Below are 24,894 nucleotides of genomic sequence, written 5' to 3'. Positions count from 1 at the left end.
CTTATAGATTGTCACAGAGAGAATAGCCACTCTGCCCTTTTCATTTGTTACAAAGTCCTTTAAAGTCCAGCCCATGACAGAGGATATACAGGTCAACATTCAATTAGATATGACCTTAAAAACAAAAAGTAACCAATCAGGAGAATAAATTATTTTCTTCTTTATTGGTTGAATCATACATTCACTCTGTGTGCACAGACACACAACAGAAGACAACCTAGGATGTCGGTCCATATCGTTTACCTTCTTTCAGAAAGGGTCTTTTTGTTATACTTAGGTTTGATTTGATTTGATTTGGTTTGGGTTGGGTTGGGTTGGTTTGGTTTGGTTTGGTTTGGGTTGGTTTGGTTTGGTTTGGGTTGGTTTGGGTTGGTTTGGGTTGGTTTGGTTTGATTTGATTTGGTTTGGTTTGGTTTGGTTTGGGTTGGTTTGGTTTGGTTTGGGTTGGTTTAGTTTTGGTTTGGTTTAGTTTGGTTTGGTTTTTGAGACAAGTTCTCACTATGTAGCTCCAGGTGGCCTGAAACTGAATCTGTAGACCTGACTGGCCTCAATCTCACAGGCTCCATCTGCCTCTGCCTCCTAAATGCTGAGATTAAAGGTGTGCAGCACTATACCTGGCTGCTTATTTTCTTTCTTTCTTCATGGCTTTTTGTTTGCTTTTGTCTTGTCTTACTTGAGACAGTATCTCTATATGATTATGGTTGTCCCTAACCTTGCTCTATAGATGGTATTAGTCTCAAACTCACAGAGATCCTCCTTCCTCTGCCTTTTGAATGCTAAGATTAAGGGAGTTTACCACCACACCTGACACTCATTTGTTATTTTTCTTCTGCATATGGAAGGCTAGCTGGGCCTTGAATTTCTGGAGATTCCTGTCTTCCCATAGGACGTATAGACATACAGATGCATGGGCTGTGCGCCCAGCTTTTACACGGGTTCCCAGGATTCAAACTCACATTCCTGTGCTTGTGAGAGAAATACTTCTATTCACTGAGCCATCTCCCTAGCCCTAATTTGTCTGTTTGTTTTGAGATAGGTTCTCATGTAGCTCAGGCTAGCCTAGAACTTGCTCTGTAGCTGAGGATGGCCTTGAATTCCTGATCCTCCAACCTCCACGTCTGAGCACTGCAATTGCAAACTCTGGTCTCGAGCAGTGAAGGCGAGCATTCTATCAGTGGAACTACATTGCAAGCCCCACAGCTATTTAAAGCATTCACTGAGTAGTGAGCTGGGCAATGCTGGCGCAGTCCCTGAATCCCAGTACTAGACAGGCAGTGACAGGAGGATCTCTGTAAGTTTGAGGCCAGCCTGGTCTGCAGAATAAGTTCTGAGAGAGCCAGGGCTACACAGCAAAAACACATCTTAAATTTTTTTTTTATTTTATGTATATGAGTACACTGTAGCTGTACAGATAGTTGTGAGCCTTCATCTGATTGTTGGGAATTGAATTTAGGACCTCTGCTCGCTCCAGTCAACCCCACTTGCTCAGTCCCTGCTCACTCCAGCCCAAAGATTTATTTATTATTATAAATGAGTACACTGTAGCAGTCTCCAGATACCCCAGAAGAGGGTATCAGATCTCATTACAGGTGGTTGTAAGCCACCATGTGGTTGCTGGGATTTGAACTCAGGACCTTCAGAAGAGCAGTCAGTGCTCTTACCTGCTACCAAACCAAACTTTTCATTAGAGCAAGGAAGAGGCCTTGAATTTCACCATCTGCTGTTTCTAGTTCACTGCCTTGGCTTTTGGGGACAGAGGGAACAATACTGAAATGGATGCGAAGGTAGGGCAGAGGTGGAATGGCAGTGAGCAAGTAAGGAAGCCTCCTTAGTCCTCCAGAACCTTGACACTGCCTGTCTTCTCTCTACCTATCCTTGTTGTCTCTGTAACAGTCGATACATTGTACGTAGCAGTAGGTTCCCTCAATAGCAAACAATCTGCAAGAAAGCTCCTGACTGGGCAGTGGAGAGCCATGTCTTCATATTGGAGCCATTCTGATTGGCCACACAGTTGTTTACACACAGACTTATTTAGCTTTTGTTAAATGTCAGAAACTCAGGTTTGCGAACAAGCAGGATGGGATTCTTGCCTCCTAACTTCTCCCTAAAAACAGTTATCTTACCGAGTGATATAAACAGGAGTATGGATAAGACATGGGCCTGCACATCATGTTTTCAAGTGTTAATAATGGCCTTTCTCCTTACCTATATTCCTTCAAAATGAAGACTGTTCATTTCCGACTGGTTCTCAGCTTTCACCGAGTGGTGAAATATTGAGATAGAAAGGATTTCAGAGTTATGACACCCTGGGGAGGCAGCGGCAGGCAGATCTTTCCAAGTTTAAGGCCAGTCAGAGTTTCAGGGTGAGACCTAGTTTTTTTTTTATGGGTGTTTTGCCTGCAAGTATGCCTGTGCACCAACAGTTACATGCCCATAGAAACCAGGAAAGACCATCACATATCCCGGAATTGCAGTTAACAGAGGTTGTTAGCCATCATGTGGGTGTTGGGGATTGAACCGTGGGCCTTAGCTTGATACGGTTTCTAGCACTTGCACTCTGCTTTTCTTTTCTTTTCTTTTCTTCTCTTCTCTTCTCTTTTCTTCTCTTTTCTTTTCGTTTTTCCCCCAATACAGGGTTTCTCTGTGTAACATTCCTGGCTGTCCCAGAACTGTTTGTAGACAGGCTGGTCTTGAACTCACAAAAATATGCCTGCCTTTGCCTCCCAAGTGCTAGGATCAACGGCCTATGCCACCACACCTAGCCTGCTTTTCTATTGTTAACGGTGCACTTTAAATTTTTTTAATCTTATTTCTTTATTCATGTGTGCATAGACTTAATTATGTTTTAAGAAGTACATGAGAGCCGGGCGTGGTGGCGCACGTCTTTAATCCCAGCACTCGGGAGGCAGAGGCAGGCAGATTTCTGAGTTTGAGGCCAGCCTGGTCTACAAAGTGAGTTCCAGGACAGCCAGGGCTATACAGAGAAACCCTGTCTCAAAAAGAATTAAAAACAAGAAAAAAAAGTACATGTGGAAGTCAGAAGAATTCCCATATAGCTTCAACAGATTTGGCAGGAAGCACCTTCACCCTGGTTTTGTGGTTTGTTTGGGGTTTTTTTCCCAAGTATCCATACAGCTACGAATAGTATACCCATATAGATAATTCAAAGTTTGGATTCTGGTGGCAATAGGGTCAGAAGATAAATCCTCTCAATGGCATTAGCCAATCTGTAGTCCTAGCAAGATTTCTAAATTATAAACATCCTGATTATAAACCAGGGACAGCATTGGTCCTATTCATTTACTCAATGGGTTCGTTGGTAATAAAAAGTCTCTATCCTAATGCCTTCCAGGGTCCTAATAAGTCCGCATTAAAATATCTAACTCAGGACAGAAACGTTTCATTATTGTCAGTGCTGTGCAGAATGCCCAGTGCAGATTCAATTACACTGCCGCCTACAAGAGGTAGACTCAGTGTTTACAATGTAAGCCAGGGAGAGCCTAATGTGGGCCCAAGCCTGTGCTCACCTGATGTGTTATTCTTGCCTAGCTAAGGTTCTTGCCTATAGGTGGGCAGACTTTCCAGTCTCCAACGGGTTTTATATTTATCTTAGATGCCTGCAGTCATAGTGCCTGTATACCCTTGTTTCTAAAATGTAGGTTATTGAAGTCAACAGTGGACCAAGTCTGGTTTTGATGAAAGGTTTTTGGCTTGTGTTCATTTGCCCACTGGCCCATGCCTGTGGCCCATGTTTGGAGCAGGTAAGCATGACAGTACAAACTGGACCAAAGCTGTTGGCAGCTTCTTGGCAGCTGAGAAGCTGAGACAGACAGAAGACAGCTCTGTTCTTACTAAATGTATCTAATGAAGAAAAGCAGATGAACAAACAGATCAGGGTAATAAGCAGATAGAAACCAAGGACGGCGATGAGTTTTGTTTACTGGGACAGGAGATGGCTCCCTCCTGAGGTGAGCCTGGGCCCATGGCCTTGAGGAATTGAGACCGTCGGCCCTGCAGATGAGGGTATTTAGGAAGAATCTGGAACATGCTAGAATTGTATTTATTTCCTTAGTTCTTCAGACTTCCAGCTTTCCCCTAAGGTGTAAGAGGGACACTATAGGCCTTAGGTAGTAAAACCCATTTAGTTTCAATGAACTTAAGTCAGGCAGGTCCAACTTTTAGGGGAAAGACAATCCTAGTGACAGGGAAGAGGGAAGCAGGGGAGACAGATCACTGCTCTGTGTCTTTAGTTATTTGTTTATCCAGCAGACAATACCTTGACATGCCTGCTATGTGTTTTAAACATTGCCTTACACCAACGAGCGAGATGACCCATCCTCATAAGGGCTACATTCCAGGGAAGATAATAAACAGGAAAATTATGGAGCCGAGTGCTATGGTTAGATCTACACAGAGGAAGCTAGGGCCAAAGATTAGTGAGTTTGAGGCCAGCTTTGCCCTATAGTGTAATTCCTTCTGTAGAGACAGAATCTCAGGTAGCCCAGGTTGGCCTTGAACTTGATACCTTGAGCCTTTCACCTTCCTGCTGCTACTTCCCTAGTGCTGGGACTGCAGGCATAACCACCATGCTTGGTTTTATGTGGCACTGAACTCAAACCCAAGGTTCACGCATGCTAGAGAAGCACTGTCTGCTTGCACATGCAGCCTCTCTTTTTTTTTTTTTTTTTTTTTTTTTTTTAAGAGTACACTGTAGCTGTACAGATGGTTGTGAGCCTTCATGCAGTTGTTGGGGATTGAATTTTTAGGACCTCTGCTCGCTCTGGTTGGCCCCGCTCACTGCAGTTGGATCCTCTTGCTCCGGTCAACTCTGCTCACTCAGGCCCAAAGATGTATTTATTATTATACATAAGTACACCGTAGCTGATTTCAGACACACCAGAAGAGGGCGACAGATCTCATTACAGATGCTTGTGAGCCACCATGTGGTCGATGGGAACTCAGGACCTTCGGAAGAGCAGTCAGTGCTCTTATCCACTGAGCCATCTCACCAGCCCGCAGCCTCTTTTTTTTTTTCCTGAGATGGGATTTCTCTGTGTAGCCCTGACTGTCCTAGAACCCACTCTGTAGACCAGGCTGGCCTGGAACTCACAGAGACCCACCTGCCTCTGCCTTGAGGTGGGCATATGTCAAATTCCTTTAATCTCAGCACTCAGGAGTCAGAGGCATCCAGATGTCTGTGAGTTCAAGGACAGTCTTGTCTACAAATGGAGTTCCAGGACAGCCAAGGCTATTCAGTGAGACCCTGTCGGAAGGAAGGAAGGAAGGAAGGAAGGAAGGAAGGAAGGAAGGAAGGAAGCTTGCTAGATGAGACATTAGTCAGGCTAGCTCTGGCCTTGCAACAGCCTCCCGGCTCAGCCTCCCTCATGTTTGCAGGCATGAGGCCCTCATCGTGGCTCAGTACTCTGCCATCTTCGTACCCACTCTGACCATTCCTTCCAGGATCAACTACATTCAACACCATACCCTCTCCCCACACAGCTGCCAATCAGTAAGCAAGAGTCTAGCTGTTCCAAGTCTGTGCTGGGTATACTGGAATGCCTTCCTGAAACCAGCCTCGCAGCTCCTGCCGTGTGCAGTGGTTGAGGTGAACAGATTCCCACGCAAAAGGTGACCTTCAAACACTCTGCTTTCTGAGAAGTACACATCAAACTGAGCAATCAAATCTGCAAGTGCTATAAAGGTTTTAAAAAAGAAGAATCAGGCCAGGCAGTGGTGGCGCACGCCTTTAATCCCAGCACTCGGGAGGCAGAGGCAGGCAGATTTCTGAGTTCGAGGCCAGCCTGGTCTACAGAGTGAGTTCCAGGACAGCCAGGGCTACACAGAGAAACCCTGTCTCGAAAAACAGAAGAGGAGGAGGAGGAGGAGGAGGAGGAGGAGGAGGAGGAGGAGGAGGAGGAGGAGAAGGAGAAGAAGAAGAAGATGATATAATAATAATCAGGCAGTTCCAAATTATCAGATGCCTTCTTCTGCCCTCCATGGGCACCAGGCTCTGTCGGGCTGCACAGACAGACAGACATGCAATGATAATACATTTTTTAAAATATCAGATGAGGGGCTGGGGAGATGGCTCAGCGGTTAAGAGCACTGACTGCTCTTTCAGAGGTCCTGAGTTCAATTCCCAGCAACCACATGGTGGCTCACAGCCATCTGCAATGGGGTCTGATGCCCTCTTCAGGTGTGTCTGAAGAGAGCAATGGTGTACTCATATACGTAAAATAAAGAAATAAATCTTTAAAAAAAAAAAAAAATATCAGATGAAGCTGGGCAGTGATGGCACATGCCTTTAATCCCAGCACTTGGGAGGCAGAGGCAGGCGGATTTCTTAGTTCAAGGCTAGCCTCGTCTACAGAGTAGTTCCAGGACAGCCAGGGCTACACAGAGAAACCCTGTCTCGAAAAACAAACAAACAAAAAACCCAAAAGAACAACAACAACAAAATCAGATGAGACACTACATAGGCACATAAAGAAACTAAGTGAGCCAGCCTTTCATCCTAGTACTTGGGAGGCCGAGGCAGGTAATCCCTGTGTGATCTAAGCCAGCATGGTCTATATGGCAATTTGGAGGACAGCCAGGGTTACATAATGAAACCCTGTCTCAAACAACAGTAGCTTTGCAAATGTGCTCTGTGGCTTTAGCAGGAAGGCAAGGGTTTGGGTCACCTCCTGGGCAGTGAGCAGAAAAGCTCTAAAGCCCAGATGGGCTCCCACTGTGGGGCTGGAGTGAGGACTAGTTTGGCCCCAGGAGAGGCACACTCTTAACAAGAATGGAAATACTGTTTTGACATAACTCTGGTCTCTGTCTTCAGATGTGTCACCGGTAGCGGCTGGCCTCATCGGGGCCTCCGTGCTGGTGGTGTGTGTTTCAGTGACTGTCTTTGTGTGGACGTGCTGCCACCAGCAGGCAGAGAAGAAGCACAAGACCCCGCCATACAAGTTCATTCATATGCTGAAAGGCATTAGCATCTACCCAGAGACCCTCAGCAACAAGAAGAAAATCATCAAAGTTCGGAGAGACAAAGATGGCCCTCGGAGGGAAAGTGGACGAGGGAACCTGTTAATAAACGCGGAGTCTGGCCTGCTGAGCCACGACAAGGATCCCAGAGGGCCTAGCCCTGCATCTTGTATGGACCAGTTACCCATCAAAAGAGACTATGGGGAAGAACTGAGGAGCCCCATGACAAGCCTGACCCCTGGTGAGAGCAAAGCCACCTCCCCATCCTCGCCAGAGGAAGACGTGATGTTAGGCTCTCTTACCTTCTCCGTGGACTACAACTTTCCCAAGAAAGCTCTGGTGGTGACAATCCAAGAGGCTCACGGGCTGCCAGTGATGGATGACCAGACCCAGGGCTCCGATCCCTACATCAAAATGACCATTCTCCCGGACAAGCGGCATCGAGTGAAGACCCGAGTGCTTCGCAAGACGCTGGACCCGGTGTTCGATGAGACCTTCACCTTCTACGGCATCCCGTACAGCCAGCTGCAGGACCTGGTGCTGCATTTCCTGGTGCTCAGCTTTGATCGATTCTCTCGGGATGACGTCATCGGAGAGGTCATGGTGCCATTGGCTGGAGTGGACCCCAGCACAGGCAAGGTTCAGCTGACCAGGGACATCATCAAGAGGAACATTCAGGTGAGGAGGAGGGGTATGCAGGGGAGGGATGGTCGAAGGGGGCATGCCAGATCTCAGCGGAGTGAGAGGAGGGTCCGGAGAAAGCCGGTAACAAAGACATGTGACAGAGAAGTTACTGAGTTCTTAGCTAAGCTGTGCTCAAAGGATAACAGAAGGCCAGGCAGGTGTGTTCCTCTATGAAGCAAATTCCGGGAGATGAAAGGGCAAGTTGCTTCTAAGCTTACACTGAGTGCTTGGTATCCTAGTGCTACATCCAGCTTGTGTGGAACAGACTGGTCCACCAGCCCTGGACCCATTACAATTAAAGGATAAAGGTGTCAACCTGATATTCTAGAACCTGTGTTCTTCCTTGAGGGAGCATACATCTCACTGCTGAAAAAGTATAAAAATTAATTCACTTTTTCCTCAGCTTCCTTTCCTAGGTGGGTATGAATGTTATTATGATTTTTTTTTGACATGGGGGTCTCTCTCTATATATAGCCCTGGCTATCCTGGAACTCATTAATAGGCTGGTGTCAACTTCACAGAGATCTGCCTGCTTCTGCCTCCCAAGTGCTGGGATTAAAGGCATGCACCACCGCGCCCAAATTTTCTATTTTTTGTTTTTGTTTTTTGTTTGTTTATTTGAGATAGGGTTTCTATGTGTAGCCTAGAACTCACTCCATAGAGCAGGCTCAGTCAGAACTCCACCTGCCTCTGTCTCCAGTGCTGGGATTAAATGTGTGTGTCACCACTGCTCCACGAGTTTTGAGACAGGGTCTCGTGTAGACCAGACTGGCCTGGAACCTAAGCTGGATTTGTGCCCAAAGATGACCTTCAGCTCTGGCTCTCCCGGCCTCTGTTTCCCAAGTGCTGAGATTATAGGTGTGCCGTGGCTGTGTCTTCCCGCTTTCCTTTTTTTTTTTTGTTTTTGTTTTTGTTTTGTCTTGTTTTGTATGTCTTTTTTTACATTTGTATGTTATTTATTTGTAAGTTCCGGGGGGGTCACATGTGTGTCACAGCAAGTCTGTGGAGATGAGAGAACAACTGGCAGGAGTTGGTTTTTTTCTCTCCATTCAGATCAGGCTTGAGAGCAAGCACACTTTCCCACTGAGCCATCGCAATGGTCCCTGAGCATTTCTTTGAAAAATATTCTTAATATTATTTCTTTGGGGGTGTTCTTGTCTGTGGGTGTGTGAGTGTGCACGCCTGCCTGAGGACACCAGAGGGAGTTGGATTCCTTGGAGCTGGAGTTTAACTGTCTGATGTGGGTGCTCGGAACTGAACTGAGTCTCTGAGAACAACATGCGCTCTTAACCACCGAACCATCTCTCCAGCCCCTGTGTATATCTTTTTATAAGCATGCTATGACTTCAGTTTAGCGCAGCGCTTCATTTTCCAAGCCCTAACCTTTAACACAGACCTTTCGTCTACTCCTCTCCCTGCTTTGCATTGGGAGGAAGCTCAGGGCCTCCACACTGCCCTTTCTCCCTCTCCCCGTTCAGGAATATTACTCTGGAATTAACGTCCTGAGTTCAGAGCATATACAACCACCCCTCCAGAGCATATACAACCACCCCTCCTGGCAGTTCATCCATGGACGTTGGGGGACAGAACAGGGCTGCTGGTACACACTGTTGCTGGAATCGACTGCCTGACACCTCAGCGTCTGCGTCCCAGCTGCAAGACAGTGGGCACCTAACTCCTCTCAGTCTGTTCCCCTCAGCTGACAACACTGCCTCCCCCATTAGGTCACAATAAGGAACCAGGTAACGTGCCTGGCGTATTATTATCCTTAAGAAGTTCTCACCTTATTGGAGGAAAAAGACAGTTGTTGGCAGTGTTTGTTTGCAACCCAGAGGCCAAATGGTTGCTGGGAATTGAACTCAGGACCTTTGGAAGAATAGTCAGTGTTCTTAACCACTGAGCCATCTCTCCAGCCCTGAGACTTATTTTTTAATGTTGATCAAGAATCTGGTGGAACAGCCTGGCGTGGTGGGGCACGCCTTTAATCTCAGCACTCGGGAGGCAGAGGTTCTGAGTCCGAGGCCAGCCTGGTCTACAGAGTGAGTTCCAGGACAGCCAGGGCTACACAGAGAAACCCTGTCTCAAAAAAACCACACACACACAAAAAGAATCTGGTGGAACTGAAGATGACCTTGAACTCCTTGTTGTCCTCCCTGCATCCCATGCGCTAAATCCCATGGGGTTTAGGTGTGCACTAGCACACAGTGCCTGCAGTGCGAGAGTTAGACCCAGGACTCACATGTACGTGCAAGCATGCACGCTATCAATTGAGCTACATTTCCAGCACTTACTTTTATTGTTTTATTTCGTGACACATGGGGTCTTACTATGTAATTCTCAATGGCCTGGAGCTTAATACATAGACTGGGCTGGCCTAGAACTTACTATATAGCCTAGGCTGCCTTTTTTTTTTTTTAAGATATTTTCTTCATTTATATTTCAAATGCTATCCCCAAAGCCCCTTATACCCTCCCCCCACCCCCGCCCTGCTCCCCAACCCACCCACTCCCGCTTCCTGGCCCTGGCATTCCCCTGTACTGGGGCATATGATCTTCGCAAGACCAAGGGCCTCTCCTCCCATTGATTGCCGACTAGGCCATCTTCTGCTACATATGCAGCTAGAGACTCAACTCTGCCTAGGCTGCCTTTGAGTTTACAATAATCCTCCTGCTTTTGCTGACTGAGTACTGGAATCCTGTACTAGCCAATTCTGACTTTGAGAACTGGGCATCATGGCAGAGGCTTGAAATCCCAGCTCTTGGTCGGTGAGATGAGGAGGCTTAGGAGTTCAAGGTCATCCTCAGCTCTCGGAAGCTGAATGTCAACCGAGGCTGCAGGAAACTGTCTCAGAAACACACACGCACACACACTCACACAAGGGCTGTGGATGTGGCTGAGTTGGTAGAGTGCTTGCCTATGAGGTACAGAACCTTAGGACAGATCCCTGGTCCCACATGAAATGAAAGTGGAGGGTGGTACCTACAACCCCAGTACTTAGGAGGTAGAAGCAAGAGATTCAGAGATTCAAAGTCAGCCTTCCCTACAAGTTCAAGAACAGCCTAAAATACTTGACATCCTAGCTCAAAAGGTAAAAAGGACATAACAGGAAGGGACAGTGGAGACGACAGAAGGGAAAGTCCCCTCCTCTGCCTTCTCCTGCCTACTTTTCCTCAGTCTCTGCTCCTCGCTTTCCAGTTTCCTGGCTTCCATTTACAGGGCTCGAGTGCTCAGCCTTGTCTGTCCTGGAAGGAGGGCTGTTTCCAACAGCACCCACCACTCTTCCAGGCCACTCGTGTGCTCACAGTCCAGTACTGTGGGGGAGGGGTGGCTCTGTGCCGAGAGCTGCAGCTGGGAAAAGACTGGCCAAAAAGGAACTGATTCAGGCTGGAGACAAAGCAGCCTCAAATCCAGGGCACTGGGCAGAGAGCACAGACAATGGCATTTGCTAAACTGCCAGGAGTTCTTGGGGAGAGCCAAGTTTCTTCCCACTTTATTAACTCCTTTCATGAGGATGAAGCCAGGGCTAGGATCCTGAGCAATACATCGAAGTAGGAGAGGCCCCAACAGGACAGCAGAGCTTGCCAGACTCCCACACTTCCTGAGCCCTTATCTCTGAGCAGCACCCGGGAGTCTGTCCTTTATTCATCCCCAGGATCCCCAGCCAAAGAGCCCAAATGCCGCCTCCAAATCCTCCTCAGGACAAAGTGTGGGCTTCAGCCAGAACTACTCCAGACATTTCACTCTCCAGCTCATCTTTAAAAGGCATCGTTTTTTCTAAAGAGGGGCCTGGGGGATGAGCTGGGGATCTAACTCTGGGTCTAACACACACTGAGCTACATCCCCAGCCCAGGACATCCTCTTATAGCTTGTAACTGCAACCAAACCCTCCTTCTAAGGTTCCTGTGTAGGAAGGCTGAGAATATGGCTTAGTAGGTACAGTGCTTGTCCAACATGTACAAAGGTGTGAGGCACACCAGCCCCTAGGGGAAAATTTTATTGAGACAGGATCTCACTGTGTAGATCTAGATATCTCCAGCTATGTAGACCAGGCCTCTATCTGCAAAGTGCTGGGATTAAAGGTATGTGCCTCAATGCCTGGACTATGGAATTGATTTTTTGTTGTTGTTGTTGTTGTTGTTTTGGTTTTTGGGTTTTTGTTTGTTTGTTTTTTGAGACAGGGTTTCTCTGTGTAGCCCTGGCTGTCCTGGAACTCACTTTGTAGACCAGGCTGGCCTCAAACTCAGAAATCTGCCTGCCTCTGCCTCCCAAGTACTGGGATTAAAGGTGTGTGCCACCACTGCCCGGAATTGATTGTTTTTTAATTTATTTTTGTTTTATGTGTATGGGTATTTTGCCTGCATTATGCTTGTGGACCAAATACCTATAGGGGCCAAAGAAGGGCATTGGATCCTCTGGAACTGAAGATACAGACAGTTGTGAGTGGCCATGCGGATGCTAGAAATCAAGCCCAGGTTGTCTAGAAGAGCAGCCAGTGCTCTAACTGCTGAGCTCACTCCAGCCCTTGAAAATAAATTTTTAAGCAACTGCTTTGTTTCCTTATATTGTATTTAATAATCATAAGTGAACTCTCATTCTCATCCTAAGCCTGGAACAGGAGGTACAGGCAGAGAGCTGGGAGAAGCCGACTGGCAGAGGGGACGACAGAATCATGAGATGGCCTCAGTGTTCCTTGGGTCGAGTTGCTTACCTGGGGCAGTGTCATGGGAATGAGAGGATCCTTAAAATCTCAGATTTGCATGTGACGTCTGGATCATCCAGTCTAGTATGGGGACTGAAGGAGAAAGAAAGCATATTACTATTCCAGGGACAGAGAGCTGTTTCCCCTCACATTGTCTCATGGCTGTGATTTAGAGCCATAGTGATCCTACAGACTTCTGGTCCCACAAAAGGTTTATTGAGGGCACATAAGCCGGTTCTAGTTAGAAAAATGACTCTGAAGGAGGCGCTTAGCAAGTTACAAGGAAGTGGACCTGCCCTCCACGGGTTTCCATTGATCCCAGTGGATCCTTCAGGATCCTGGTTCTAGCCCACTGTACCACAGCAGAGGCCCTGTCAGACATGGCTAAAATCTCTTCTCCATGGCTCTCTGCTTGCTTGCTTCACAACGAGGTCTTTGCCTGACTGGGCCCAGGGACTGGGAAAACAGCCTAGCTCCCAGCCATCAGAGGCTCAAAAGAGCCTTTGACAGTGCAGCCCGAACAGAGAATTCAATAGAAAGCAAAAGGGAGGGGGTCCAGGGAGCAAAGAGATCTGGCCCTCCCTGCAGAATGATGGATGGCAGCAGGTTATGGCCGCAGGCTTCATAGCACAGAGGCAGCTGAGTGGGGTGGCCATGCTGCTCAAGGAAAAGAGCCAGAGGAGGAGGAGGAGGAGGCCAGGAGGCTGGTTACTGTCTGAGGAATGATGTAGGAGAGAAAACCGGAAGTTGTCCATTTTCCCGGAGAACTAGGATGGGGCACAGGGACTCTGCAAGAACAGATAATCTGGAGACAGCCTTAAACAATAACTAGGAAACTTAGGCTTCTGAAACAGCTTTCAGGGCTGCTGTTAAAGGTTTTGGTTTGAGAGAGGGTCTCCCCCAAGCTACTGGATCGAGGTTCAAGGTTGCCATCCCCCATCTTTAGGCTTTGGAGCAGCTGGGTTTACAGGCATGTACCACTGTGCACAGCTCTAAGCTGTAATCATATTTGTTAAGTAGGTTTGGTATTTGGTGGGTTTTTTTTTTTTTTTTTGATAAGGACATATCCTCTTTAGATTGTTTTTTTAATGTCTATGAGTGTTTTGTCTACATGTGTTTATGTATACCACACATGTGCCTGGTTCCCTGGGAGGCCAGAGAGAGTGTTGGATTCCCTACAACTAGAGTTATAGAGGTTGTGAGCCAACACCTCCAAACCCAGGAAAACATGCATTCTTCTCTGATGAGCTGTCTCTCCAGCCTGGTTTTTGGAGTTTTACGGCAGACTCTTGAGTAACTTTGGATGACCTTGAACTCCTGACCCCAAGGCCTGTTAAACAGTGGGATTCCAGGTGAAAGTTCTGTTCAGCTCCTGTCTAGGCAGTCGTGTTGGTGAGGCTTCATGTGTGTGTAGCTTCTCTGACGTTTCTAGGACACAGAGTCTCACAACAGACTTCCTGGTCCCCTGGCTCTTACAGTCTATGCTGAACATTCATCAGTTGAGATGGGGCTCCACAACTAGGCATTTGATCAGTTGTAATTTTCTGGGGTAGTCTTCTGTTGCAAAGAAATTGACTTGATGTGGCAATGAGAACTGGTGCTTTCCCGAGACCCTGGAGAAATGGATTTTGACCTTGAATTTTGGATCCTGTCTTTTCTTCTCAGCCGTGTTTAGTTTTCTATGGTGCTCGGGATCAAATGCAGGGCTTTGGGAACGCTCAGCAAACTCTCCACCAAGTGAGCGGCAGGCTCCTCCTTGGTATGCGACTTTGTTTTTATTCCACCCTATTCTTTTTCCACAATTCAAGCCCCAAAAATCTGTCAGTTCCACTAGAAGGCAGGGACATTTATGAAAGATGACAACTCCAGCAAAAACAACCCTTCTTCAATTAAATTGATCACCATTAGCCCCAAGGACAAGACCAAAATGCTTGTCTTTGAGAAGGAAATGTTTTCTTTTTTAATTATGTGTGTGTGCTTGTGTGGGGTTATGTGAGCATGTATGGTTATGAACCATCTGATATGGGTGCAGGAAATCAAACTCCGCTCCTCTACAAAAGCAATAACCTCTCTCTCTTTCTCTCTCCTTCCTCTCTCTCTCTCTCTCTCATTTATTTTATGTGTATGAGTGTGTGTGCTTGGCTGTATATATGTGAACTATGTGCATGCAGGAGCCCATAGAAATAAGAAGAAGGCATGGGATCCCCTGGAACTGGAGTTACAGGCAGTTGTGATGCTAAGAATGGGGCCTAGGGCCTCTGCAAAAGCAGCAAGTGTTCTTGACTGCTGAGCCATCTCTCCATCCCCAAGAACAGTTTTATTTTGCTTTGTTTGTTTGTTTGTTTGTAGGTAGTCTCTCTACATAGCCCTAGCTGTCCTAGAACTCACAGACATCCTACTGCCTCTGCTTCCAAGTGTTAGGATTGTGCCTCTGAGGGTAATGTTTTTATTTATGTGTGTATACTGGTGTGTGAGTATCCTAGGAGGCCAGAAGAGGGCATCAGATCCCCTAGAATCGGACTCTCAGATACCGATGAGCCACATGACATAGGTCCTGGGAAGCAAACTCAGTGTCTCTGAACAAGAAGTGGACATGCTTAACCGCTGCACCGTCTCTCCAGCCCACCTGAGGCTAACAGTGTGCAACAGATTCTCCTACTTTGTCCCAAGTGCAGAGATCACAGGGAGTCTCCACCACACCCACTACAGCTGGTTTGTGTGTGTGGTTGGTTGGTTTTTAAACACGCTCTTGCTGTATAGCTCAAGCTGACCTCAAACTCTAATCTTCCTGCTTCAGCTTCCTAAGAGCTGAAATTACAGGAATGTGCTATCACTTGTAGCAAAAAAAAAAAAAAAAAAATCCCTTCTGGATCTGCCGTACAGGAGTAAAGCATCCCGTGTCTTCTTTGCACCAGTCACCAGCTAGGGAACCACGAACCATGGCTAATGTGACTAAGAATTCTACTTTCATTTAGGAGCTATTTTTTTGCCTTGTGTGTGAATGTTTGTCCACGTGTAGGCACCACATCCTGCAGTGTCCTCAGAGGTCAGAAGACGACATTGGTCTCCTGGAACTAGAGTGTAGACATTTGTGAGCTGTCCCGTGGGTACAGAGAACAAACCCAAGTCCTCTGCTAAACCATTGCTCTGACTCTCCAGCCGGCATGCCAGTTGCCTGTCTAATGTTTGCAATTAAACAAAACATATGTATGTTTCAGTGTTTTGCCTGTGTATGGACCACGTGTGTGCCTGGTGCCTGTGAAGTCACATGTGGAAGATGGGATTAGAGTCCCTGGATATGGGGACTGTGGATGACTGTGAGCCACCGTGTGGTTGTTGGGAATCGAACTCTGTCCCCTCCAAGAGCAACAAGTGCTCTTAACTACTGAACTGTCTCCTCAACCTCTCCTCGTTTAATTTTAATGAGTTGAAGCTAATGAAGACACATCCAGCTGGTAGCTATTCTAGTGAACAACTCCTTCTTGGTATTTTGGAGGGCATTTCTCAGAGGCATTGATTTCCATGTGATTATAGCTAATTGTGAAAGTGAAATTAGGGTCTCTCTTTAGATTTTCTGAATACTTCCAAAAGGAAGCAACCCAGAAGCACACAGGTGGGCAAGGAAAACAGCTGCTATAATCGGGCATGGATATATAGGCACAAAGAGCCGATCATGACAGCAAAATAAGAACAAAACATGGGGCTGGAGAGATGGCTCAGAGGTCAAGAACACTGACTGCTCTTCCTGGGGACCTGAGTTCAATTCCCAGCAACTACATGGTGGCTCACAACCATCTGTAATGCCCTCTTCTGGTGTGTCTGAAGACAGCTACAGTGTACTCATATATATATATGTGTGTGTGTGTGTGTGTGTGTGTGTGTGTGTGTGTGTGTGTAAATTAATAAATCTAAAAAAAGAACAAAATGTGAAGCTTCAGTTGAGCAGAGAAAAAGTCATAAAATGTCAATCTGAAGGCTGGATAGATGGCTCACAGGTTAAGAGCACTGGCTGCTTGCTCTTCCAGAGATTCTGAGTTCAATTCCCAGTAACTACATGGTGGCTCACAACCATCTGTAATGAGATCTAGTATCCTCTTCTGGCCTTCAGGCATCCATGTAAGCTATAATAAATAAATCTTTTTTTTTCTTTTTTTTTTTTTTTTTTTTTTTTTAAGTCTACTAGTTCCTCCTGTACTTGCATTCCAAAAGCCAAAGGCTGCGGCTGGGGCAGTAGCTGGCCAAGAATGGATAAGGCCCTGAGTTTGATCCCCAGGGCAGCCTTTCTATTTAGAAAAGGAGGGCCAGAAAGATGGAGAAGAGAGAAGGGGCAGCAAGCTGAAGGGGTAAAAAACTTCTTTTTTCCAGTCAAGGTCTCTACATAGCCCTGGCTGTCCTGGATCTCACAAAGATCTACCTCCCTCTGCCTCTTGAGTGCTGGAAAAAAAATCATCTTTTAAAAAGGGGGAATGTTTTCAAGGCTGGAGGGATAGCTAGTGGTTCTGAGCGTCTAGCTCTTGCAGAGGACCTGGGTTCAATTCTCAGAACCCACATAACAGCTCACAACTGCCTGTGACTTGTGTTCGAGAGGGGGTCCAGTTCCCTCTTCTTGTCTGACCTCTGCAAACACTAAGTGAATGTGGTCTACAAACATACATGCAGGCAAAGCACCCATCACATAAAATAGTAATAAAATAATTTAAAAGATAAAATAGGGTCTTGCTCTGGTAGGCCAGGCTGGTCTTCCAGGCCTCATTTTCGAGTGCTGGGCTCTGTCTCCTCAGTGTACGATGATCGCTGGGCCCTGAATGGCAGCGCTTAGTCTCCCAATCCCTGGACCCCGACACCTGATGTGTGCTATGAACCCAAACGCTGTTCATTAGCTAACCAGGAACTGGTGTGGTCCACTCCTCTACAGCACCGGGGAGGCAGAAGGAGGATCTGATGAGTCCAGGACCAGCTGTGGTGAGTTCTAGGCCAGCCAGGGCTACACAGTCTGAAAACAAGCAAGTGTTCCTAGGCCTGGGCGAGGTGTGGCATTGCGGTAACCCTGACGATGAGAAGCTGAGGCAGGAATGGAGTGAGGCCATCCAGGACAGCACAGCAAGACTTGTAAGGTTCAAATGCAAAGTAGGACTAAATTTTAAAGCTGGGGAACCAAGAAAGAGGGCAGTGAGGAGCAGAAGGGGGTCGGCTGAGGAAAGGGGCACTGCAGTGCACAGGCAGGGAGAACTGACCAGCAGCTCACCTTGTGAAGTTCCAGCAGGCTCCAGAGATTCATTCCAAGCACTTGCCCAGGTCATGTAGTGAGGGAGAATGAAGAGGCAACCCCATCTCCTGTTTCCCACCATACAATTTCCAAAACACATTTGATGTGTGTGTGTGCTCACATGTATGGGGGTGCACATGCATGTGGAGGCCCAGGATTGAGGTCCAGTGTCTTCCTCGATTGGTTTCCACCTGATCTACCAAGGGAGGGTCTCTCACCGAACCTTGAGCTCACCATCCAGACCTTGTCAGACACTGGCTAGCCAGCCAGCTCCAGGTATCCCAGTCTCTGTGTCCCATGTGCTGCGATTATAGGCAGGTCAGCCCTCATGCCTGGGCAGCAAGCACTTTCCTGAGTCATCTCCCCAGCCCTTTTTGGTTCTGAAATGGTCTCATCGTGTATCTCAGGATACTTATAACTCATTACATACCCTGGGCTAGTCCACCTCCCAAGTGCTGAAAATTAGGTGTGCATCATGCCCTAGGCCATTCGTTGTTCTGTGCCTGAGGATTGAATCTAGGGACTCTCACATGCTAAGCACAAGCGCTACCACTGTACTACAGTCTCAGCCGTGATTTTCAAAGACATCATTTTTTGAGACAAAGATGCACTATGTAGTCTTTTCTGCTGTGTAGACCAGGCTGACCTCAAATTCACAAAGATCCACTGGCCTCTGCCTTCTGAGTCCTGAGATTAAAGGTCTGAGTCACCACACACAGCTCAAGGAAAAACATTTTGAGACAATGTCTATGTAGTTCAGGGGTTGAACTGACTATATAACTGAGGCTGACCTTGAACCCCCGATGCTCCTGACTTCTCAAGGACTGGCATTACATCTGTGTATCACAACGCCCAGTTCAAGTCTGTGTGTGGAGGCCACAAGCTGACTTGAATATCTTCTTTGGTCTTGCTACAACTTTTTTTTTTTTTTTTAAGATTTATTTATTGATTATATGTAAGTACACTGTAGCTGTCTTCAGACACTCCAGAAGAGGGAGTCAGATCTTGTTACGGATGGTTGTGAGCCACCATGTGGTTGCTAGGATTTGAACTCCTGACCTTCGGAAGAGCAGTCAGGTACTCTTACCCACTGAGCCATCTCACCAGCCCCAACTTTTTTTTAAGTTTGTTTATTTATATATATTTTTAAAGTGTAGGAGTCATGCCAGTAGATCCCTTCATAGATGGTCATGAGCCACCTTGTGGTTGCTGGGAATTGAACTCAGGACTTCTGGAAGAGCAGCCAATGTTCTCTTAACCACTGAGCCATCTCTCCAGCCCACCTTTTTTTTTTTTTCCTTAACATTTATTTCTTAATTTGGGGCAGGCAGTGCTTGCCACGATGCACAGATGAAGTCAGAAGGTAGCCTGAAGGGATCTGTTTTCTCACTTGGTACTTTCCAGGGTTTAAATTTGATAGTAGGCAGCCTGGGCAGTGGTGGCACACACCTTTAATCCCAGCACTTGGGAGGCAGAGGCAGGCAGATTTCTGAGTTCGAGGCCAGCCTGGTCTACAGAGTGAGTTCCAGGACAGCCAGGGCTATACAGAGAAACCCTGTCTCAAAAAACCGAAAAAAAAAACAATTGATAGCAGGCAGCTGTACTCAATGAGCCATCCTAATACCACCACCACTACCACCCCTTTGTGGATTTTGTTGTTTGTTTATTGAGACAGGCTCTCTCTGCACACCCCTGGCTGTCCTGGAACTCACTCTGTAGGCCAGGCTGCCCACTGAGATCTCCCTGCCATTGCCTACCAAGTGCTGGGATTAAAGGTGTGCCACCACACCTGGCTCTTCTCTGTGTTTTGAAATGAGGTCTCTCACTGAATCTGGGGGCTGACCAGTGAGCTCTAGGGATGGCCTGTCTCCACTTCCCAGCACTGGGAATCCTGGCACGTGCTGCCAGGATGGTGATCTCAATTCTCCTTTAAAGTTTCACACAGATGCCAAGGAACCCAAACTCAGGTCCTCACGCTGTCAAAGCAAACACTTTACCAAGAGAGCATCTGTCTGGTCCCCAGTTTGTTTTTAAATGTATGTGTCTGTGTAAGTATATACCATGTGTGTGCAAAGACAATTGAAGCCCAGTGGTGGGAGCTGGATACCTTGGAGCTGGAGTTACTGAGTCTCCAGCACTGACCCCTACCCACCTTTAATCTTAAGAACCAAATTAGAAGCCGCTACATGCTGAACACAGCTGCCGTTTACAAAATTTGGTTTACCCAGCATTCCTAATGATTCTGTGAGGGAGGGTTTCTGTTTTTCCGAGGAAGGAGCAGAAAAAGTTCAGGAATGTTTACTAACTTGTGACAACACACTGAGAAGGAATAGCCTGACCAAGCTGACAGTGCATAACTGTTAACAAAACACTGGGGTCTGGAGGCAAGGAGGATCAGTAGATCCAGGCCATCCTATGTATACAGAGTGTGAGGCCCTGTGAGACAGAGAGAAGAAATGTGAGCATGTGCATCCTATGGTAAACAGGCTTTCATTATGCAGCCCTGGCTGGCCAGGCTAGCCTCAAACTCATATGTCGACCTCTGGAGTCCTGAGATTTGACTGCCCAACTAGTGGTGGAGTACTAGCCTAATATTCAGGAGACCCTAAATTCCATCCCCAGACACACACACACACACACAAGGGTGGACATGGGAATCAGCTTTAAATCAGCCAGTGTAGGTTTCAGAGCTCTGGCTCTGTTGATGGTGCTGCTGTACCTAACCTGAATCCATAGCTCTTACTTGTCCCTGAGCACACCCACATGCAGGCTCTCTTCCCTCCCCTCTGCACATAGCTCTCTAGTCTCCAGCTCTCCTGCCAGGATTCTGACCTGAGGCCTCTCCCTTACAGAAGTGCATTAGCAGAGGGGAACTCCAGGTATCTCTGTCATACCAGCCCGTCGCACAGAGAATGACAGTGGTGGTCCTCAAAGCCAGACACTTGCCGAAGATGGATATCACCGGTCTCTCAGGTAGCAGCTATTTACTTCAACCTGTTTCTCTGACTGAACCGACCCCACCGCAGCCCCTCACCATGGCCCTGACATATTCCATGTCTAGATCCCTGCCCTTTTTCATGGTCCACCTACTCTTTTGTTTGTGTTTACTCCCCATAATGAGCCAATAGGTTCCCAGCTACAGTGGTGCTTGATAAACCAAGGGTATTCTAACCTCATGCATGCTGGAGTGGTTACTTCAGGTGAGAGTTATAAAAGAGACTGCAGTAATATGTTCGTCCCCATGTCCTTGACAGTGCTTCCTGATTTCTGCAGGCCTACACCTTATTCTACACTCATCACCTGCTTGTTCCCCCTGCCCCACCCCAGGCTAGGCAGCCAGACTCATGTGTAGTCTGTGTACATTCATGGTGCAATCACTGAAGATGTGATGGTCAGTCAGCAAAGATGAGGAAAACAGTGTCTCTTCCATCTAAACCTGTGTTCTCCACCTTCTTAAAACTGCAACACTTTAACACAGTTCCTCATGTTGTGGTGAACCCTATCCATAAAATTATTTTCATTGTTACTTCATAACTATAATTTTGCTCCTGTTACGAATCATAGTGTAAATATCTGATATGCAGGATAACTGCTATGACCCCTGTGAAATGGTCCTTCAACCCACAAAGGGGTCATGAACCACAAGTTGAGAACCACTGTTAGAATTCTAAACACAGAACCAGCACACAGCAGAGGACCGTGTCATAGGCCTGTCTCTCTTCTTCTTCTCTTTGGGGGCTCCAGATCCTTATGTCAAGGTGAACGTCTACTACGGCAGAAAACGCATTGCCAAGAAGAAAACCCATGTAAAGAAGTGCACTTTGAACCCCGTCTTCAATGAGTCGTTCATCTATGACATCCCCACCGACCTTCTGCCTGATATCAGCATCGAGTTCCTTGTCATTGACTTCGATCGCACTACTAAGAATGAGGTGGTAGGGAGGCTGATCTTGGGGGCACACAGTGTCACAACCAGTGGTGCGGAACACTGGAGAGAGGTCTGCGAGAGTCCCCGCAAGCCCATAGCCAAGTGGCACAGTCTGAGCGAGTACTAACCCTGGGGCCAGGTGGGGAGGCACATGGCGGGGAGAGGTGACAGAGAAGCTGACTCAAAACCTCATTTTAGTCGTAGAAGAAGATTTCTTACAGAACAAACCACACGAAGAACCTCACACTCCACACAGCTGCAGATTGGTTCTTAGCGTGAGGATTGCTTTCTTCTTTGCAAGGCACTAGACGATCTTTTGTTTTTAAAAATGAGGGGGGAAGAGAAGGAAAGACCCCAAGTCTATATATAACAATGTAACCTTATACTTGCATGTCTAATACAAACAAGAAATTAGCCTAACCAATATCAAGTTGCAGATTTTAATCCATGAAAATTGTGTTTTGTGCCGAATTGTATTTGCTGATCCCCTGAAATTGGCCTCTCTTTATCAGGCTTCTCTGGGTTATTCCAGTCCCCCATCACTGCAGGAGAAAAGTCTGCCCTTGTAAAGCCCCGCGTTCCCGTCATCCAGTCCTTTTTTCTGTCACCTCTCACATCTCTGCTCTTTGGCTGAGTTCCAAATCCTGAGGTCTGTAGTAAGCAAAGAAAAGAGTTGGGTTTCCAGGAAAAAGAGTAATTGAGAATGGGGTGTGTGCTGTAAAAGGCTAACAGGCAGCCAGTGACTAGAGATATCCCCGTGAGCACAGGAGAGGTGGGGCTGGACTTAGGACTCACTAGCTGATTTCTCTAGTTGCTATGGAGATATCACCTGGGGAGGGACCTGTGAGCACAGCATATCCTGAATGCGACTTGCAGGTCAGGGGACAGAGGAGGAAATAAGATGCCCACGTGGCCCTCTGTGGTAGGCTCTTCATCGGTGGTCAGCAGTGCTAGGTTTGAAAGGTTACACTGGCTTTTACTTTTCCAGAGCTGCTTCTGAAGCTCTGGTGTCTCCACATTATGTAGCTGCCAACACAGGTTGCTTTCTGTCTCTTAAGGAAATGGGCCCCAGAAAGGACTCTTTCTCCCTGAGTTTTACAGTAATGGCTCTTAAGAAAGCCACGTGGGCCGGGCGGTGGTGGCACACGCCTTTAATCCCAGCACTCGGGAGGCAGAGGCAGGCGGATTTCTGAGTTCGAGGCCAGCCTGGTCTACAAAGTGAGTTCCAGGACAGCCAGGGCTACACAGAGAAACCCTGTCTCAAAAAACCAAAAAAAAAAAAAAAAAAAAAAAAAAAAAAAAAAAAGAAGAAAGCCACGTGGGGCTGAGTAGTAAGATCATGTGAATGCCTTGAGAGCCCCACTCTCCTCAGCAGAAGCGCACGGCTGGAGAACTGGGAGTCTCCCCACACGGTGAAGGGTGGAAACCAAAGTTTCACCATCTCTCTGCCACTGCACAACACAGTGCAGAGCTTGCACACTGTGCTGCAGTTCAGATCCAGGTCTCCACATGGAGGCTTTGGGAACGAGGGGTGAGAGTGGATGGGCAGTGCCGACTTTGACAGCCTGAAGAGGATCTCAGTCAGATGAGAAACAGCTTGATCCAGGGCCTGAAAGATTAGCTGTAACTGAAGTGCCCACGTCCCTAAAGACCGTCACTTTCTAGCTTGCTTCTGAGAAGGGGTGGACCAGCTGACTTTCCATGGAGAGGGTTGGTGACAATGCCTTTGGTGGTTCCCCTCGTGCTTGTAGATCTGAATCCACTCTGCCCCCCTGCAACCTTTCATTTGCTTTTTGTTTGGTTGGTTTTGCTTTTGCTTCTGTTTTTGTTTGTTTTTGTTTTCTGCCGACTCTTGGCAAGGCAGAGCAGTGCTGTACAGGCAGGCAGCCCCACTGTGCTCTTGCTACTGATAGCTCTTCCATCCCATCATCTGACTCAGTGTCTCGCCATCAGCTGGGATCACACCACTAGTCCCTGTCCTTTAACCCATGGAATGTAAATATTGTATCATACGTAGAAGAAAATACTTTTTGTTTTCTAAAAAGGCATTTTGACATAGTTTAATGAAAACCCGGCAGGAGCATTCTAAGCCCCATTAGGGAAAAAAAAAAAAAAAAAAAAAAAAGGAAATGGTTCCTCTTCGTCGCCTTAATGTGTAAAGATCAGAAGTCACTGAGCAGCTCCTCGGAGAAGATGCGAAGTGACAGGTGGAGCCTGGCCTCTGTCCCGCTGTGTGTGCCTCTGTTGCTCCCCCTGAGAAGTCTGGGAAACAGCGCTCCTCCCTTCCCCATCCCGCTGCAGCTCAATCCCTTGCATCCTCTGGGTCTGCAGAGCAGAGGGTGCTGGTGGAGGAGCCAGTACTTCTACAGGCTCGGGGCTGCCTCGGTGTCTGTCGGGGTGGGCAGTACAGGATTCCTCCCTCCTACCTCAGGCCTGATCCATCATGCCCTGGACGCGGTACCCTAGAGCTTCTTAGCTGACTCTGGCTGTCACATCTGTTCTTCACAGAGCTCGCTGATGTGGGTAGAGGCAGAATGCCTCTCCCTGTCCAATGAAAGACAAGAGAGTCGCTTCCTAGCTTTTGCACAAGGCTCTTGTGGTTAGGAATAGGTTAGGGAAAGGTCACTCCTGATTTCCCAGCAGCCAATCTGTCTATGGAGATTTCTTGACTCTTTGGGAACTCTGAGAGCTATTCACAATATCAGAAGTTCCCTCTTGAGTTCTTCCTTCTTTTGGTTCTCAGCACGGCCACAGTGTACATGTTTATGGACAATGCTGTGCTGGAGAGCAGACAGAAGGCTGTGTGGGACCAGGGGGCCCTACTTAGGAGGGGGATAGGAAGACAAAATTTTAACACTGGTCATAGTGACATTGCCCTCACCACGATCCCTCTCCAAAGTGGTCGTCTTTCTTTACCTTGTGTCTTCTCTTGTAAAAATAAAACTCAAGAAAAAAAAAATACAAGTGTCAAACTAAAAAGAAAAAAAAATGGAAAAAGCTAACATGAACTGTGTGAAATTGCATACTGCTGTGACGCTAACCTGCAATATGTAATGCTATCTTGTATGTGGACCTTGTTAATGCGCCACACACGTGCAGAATAAAGACTGATTCTGATTAAATAGGCACAGTGCTACAGCCTGGGTTTCTTTTTGTTTGTTTGTTTTGTTTTTTTGTTTTTTTGAGACAGGGTTTCTCTGAATAGCTCTGGCTGAAAGAACCTAGTGGGGAAAGCCCCACTCAATTCCCGTTTGGCGCGCACCCAAGAATCACGAACAGACAACCATCTTGATGAAAAAGCATGAGGTAGTTTAATGACGGAGCTCCGGCCCGCAGGAGACA

General features: G+C 47.1%; 1 protein-coding gene across 4 annotated transcripts in view; it reads left to right on the top strand.

Annotated features, from left to right (window-relative positions):
* Syt11 (synaptotagmin XI) overlaps positions 1-24,680 on the top strand; it is a 30,461-nt gene extending 5,781 nt beyond the window's left edge. For 2 of the 4 annotated variants that reach the window (XM_006501348.1, XM_030252576.1), the window contains exons 3-5: positions 6,830-7,653; positions 20,477-20,600; positions 21,369-24,680. In XM_006501348.1, the coding sequence (XP_006501411.1) occupies positions 6,830-7,653; positions 20,477-20,600; positions 21,369-21,679 (1,259 nt within the window). In that variant the 3' untranslated portion in view covers positions 21,680-24,680. The remainder of the gene's footprint in view (positions 1-6,829; positions 7,654-20,476; positions 20,601-21,368) is intronic. The other 2 variants (NM_018804.3, XM_006501350.3) reach the window with 2 other exon arrangements.
* The last annotated feature ends 214 nt before the right edge of the window (positions 24,681-24,894 follow it).

The sequence above is a fragment of the Mus musculus genome, chromosome 3, assembly GCF_000001635.26.
Source record: "Mus musculus strain C57BL/6J chromosome 3, GRCm38.p6 C57BL/6J".
NCBI lineage: Eukaryota > Metazoa > Chordata > Mammalia > Rodentia > Muridae > Mus > Mus musculus.
The sequence above is the reverse complement of the archived record's forward strand: the minus strand, read 5'-3'. Positions and strand labels throughout refer to the sequence as shown.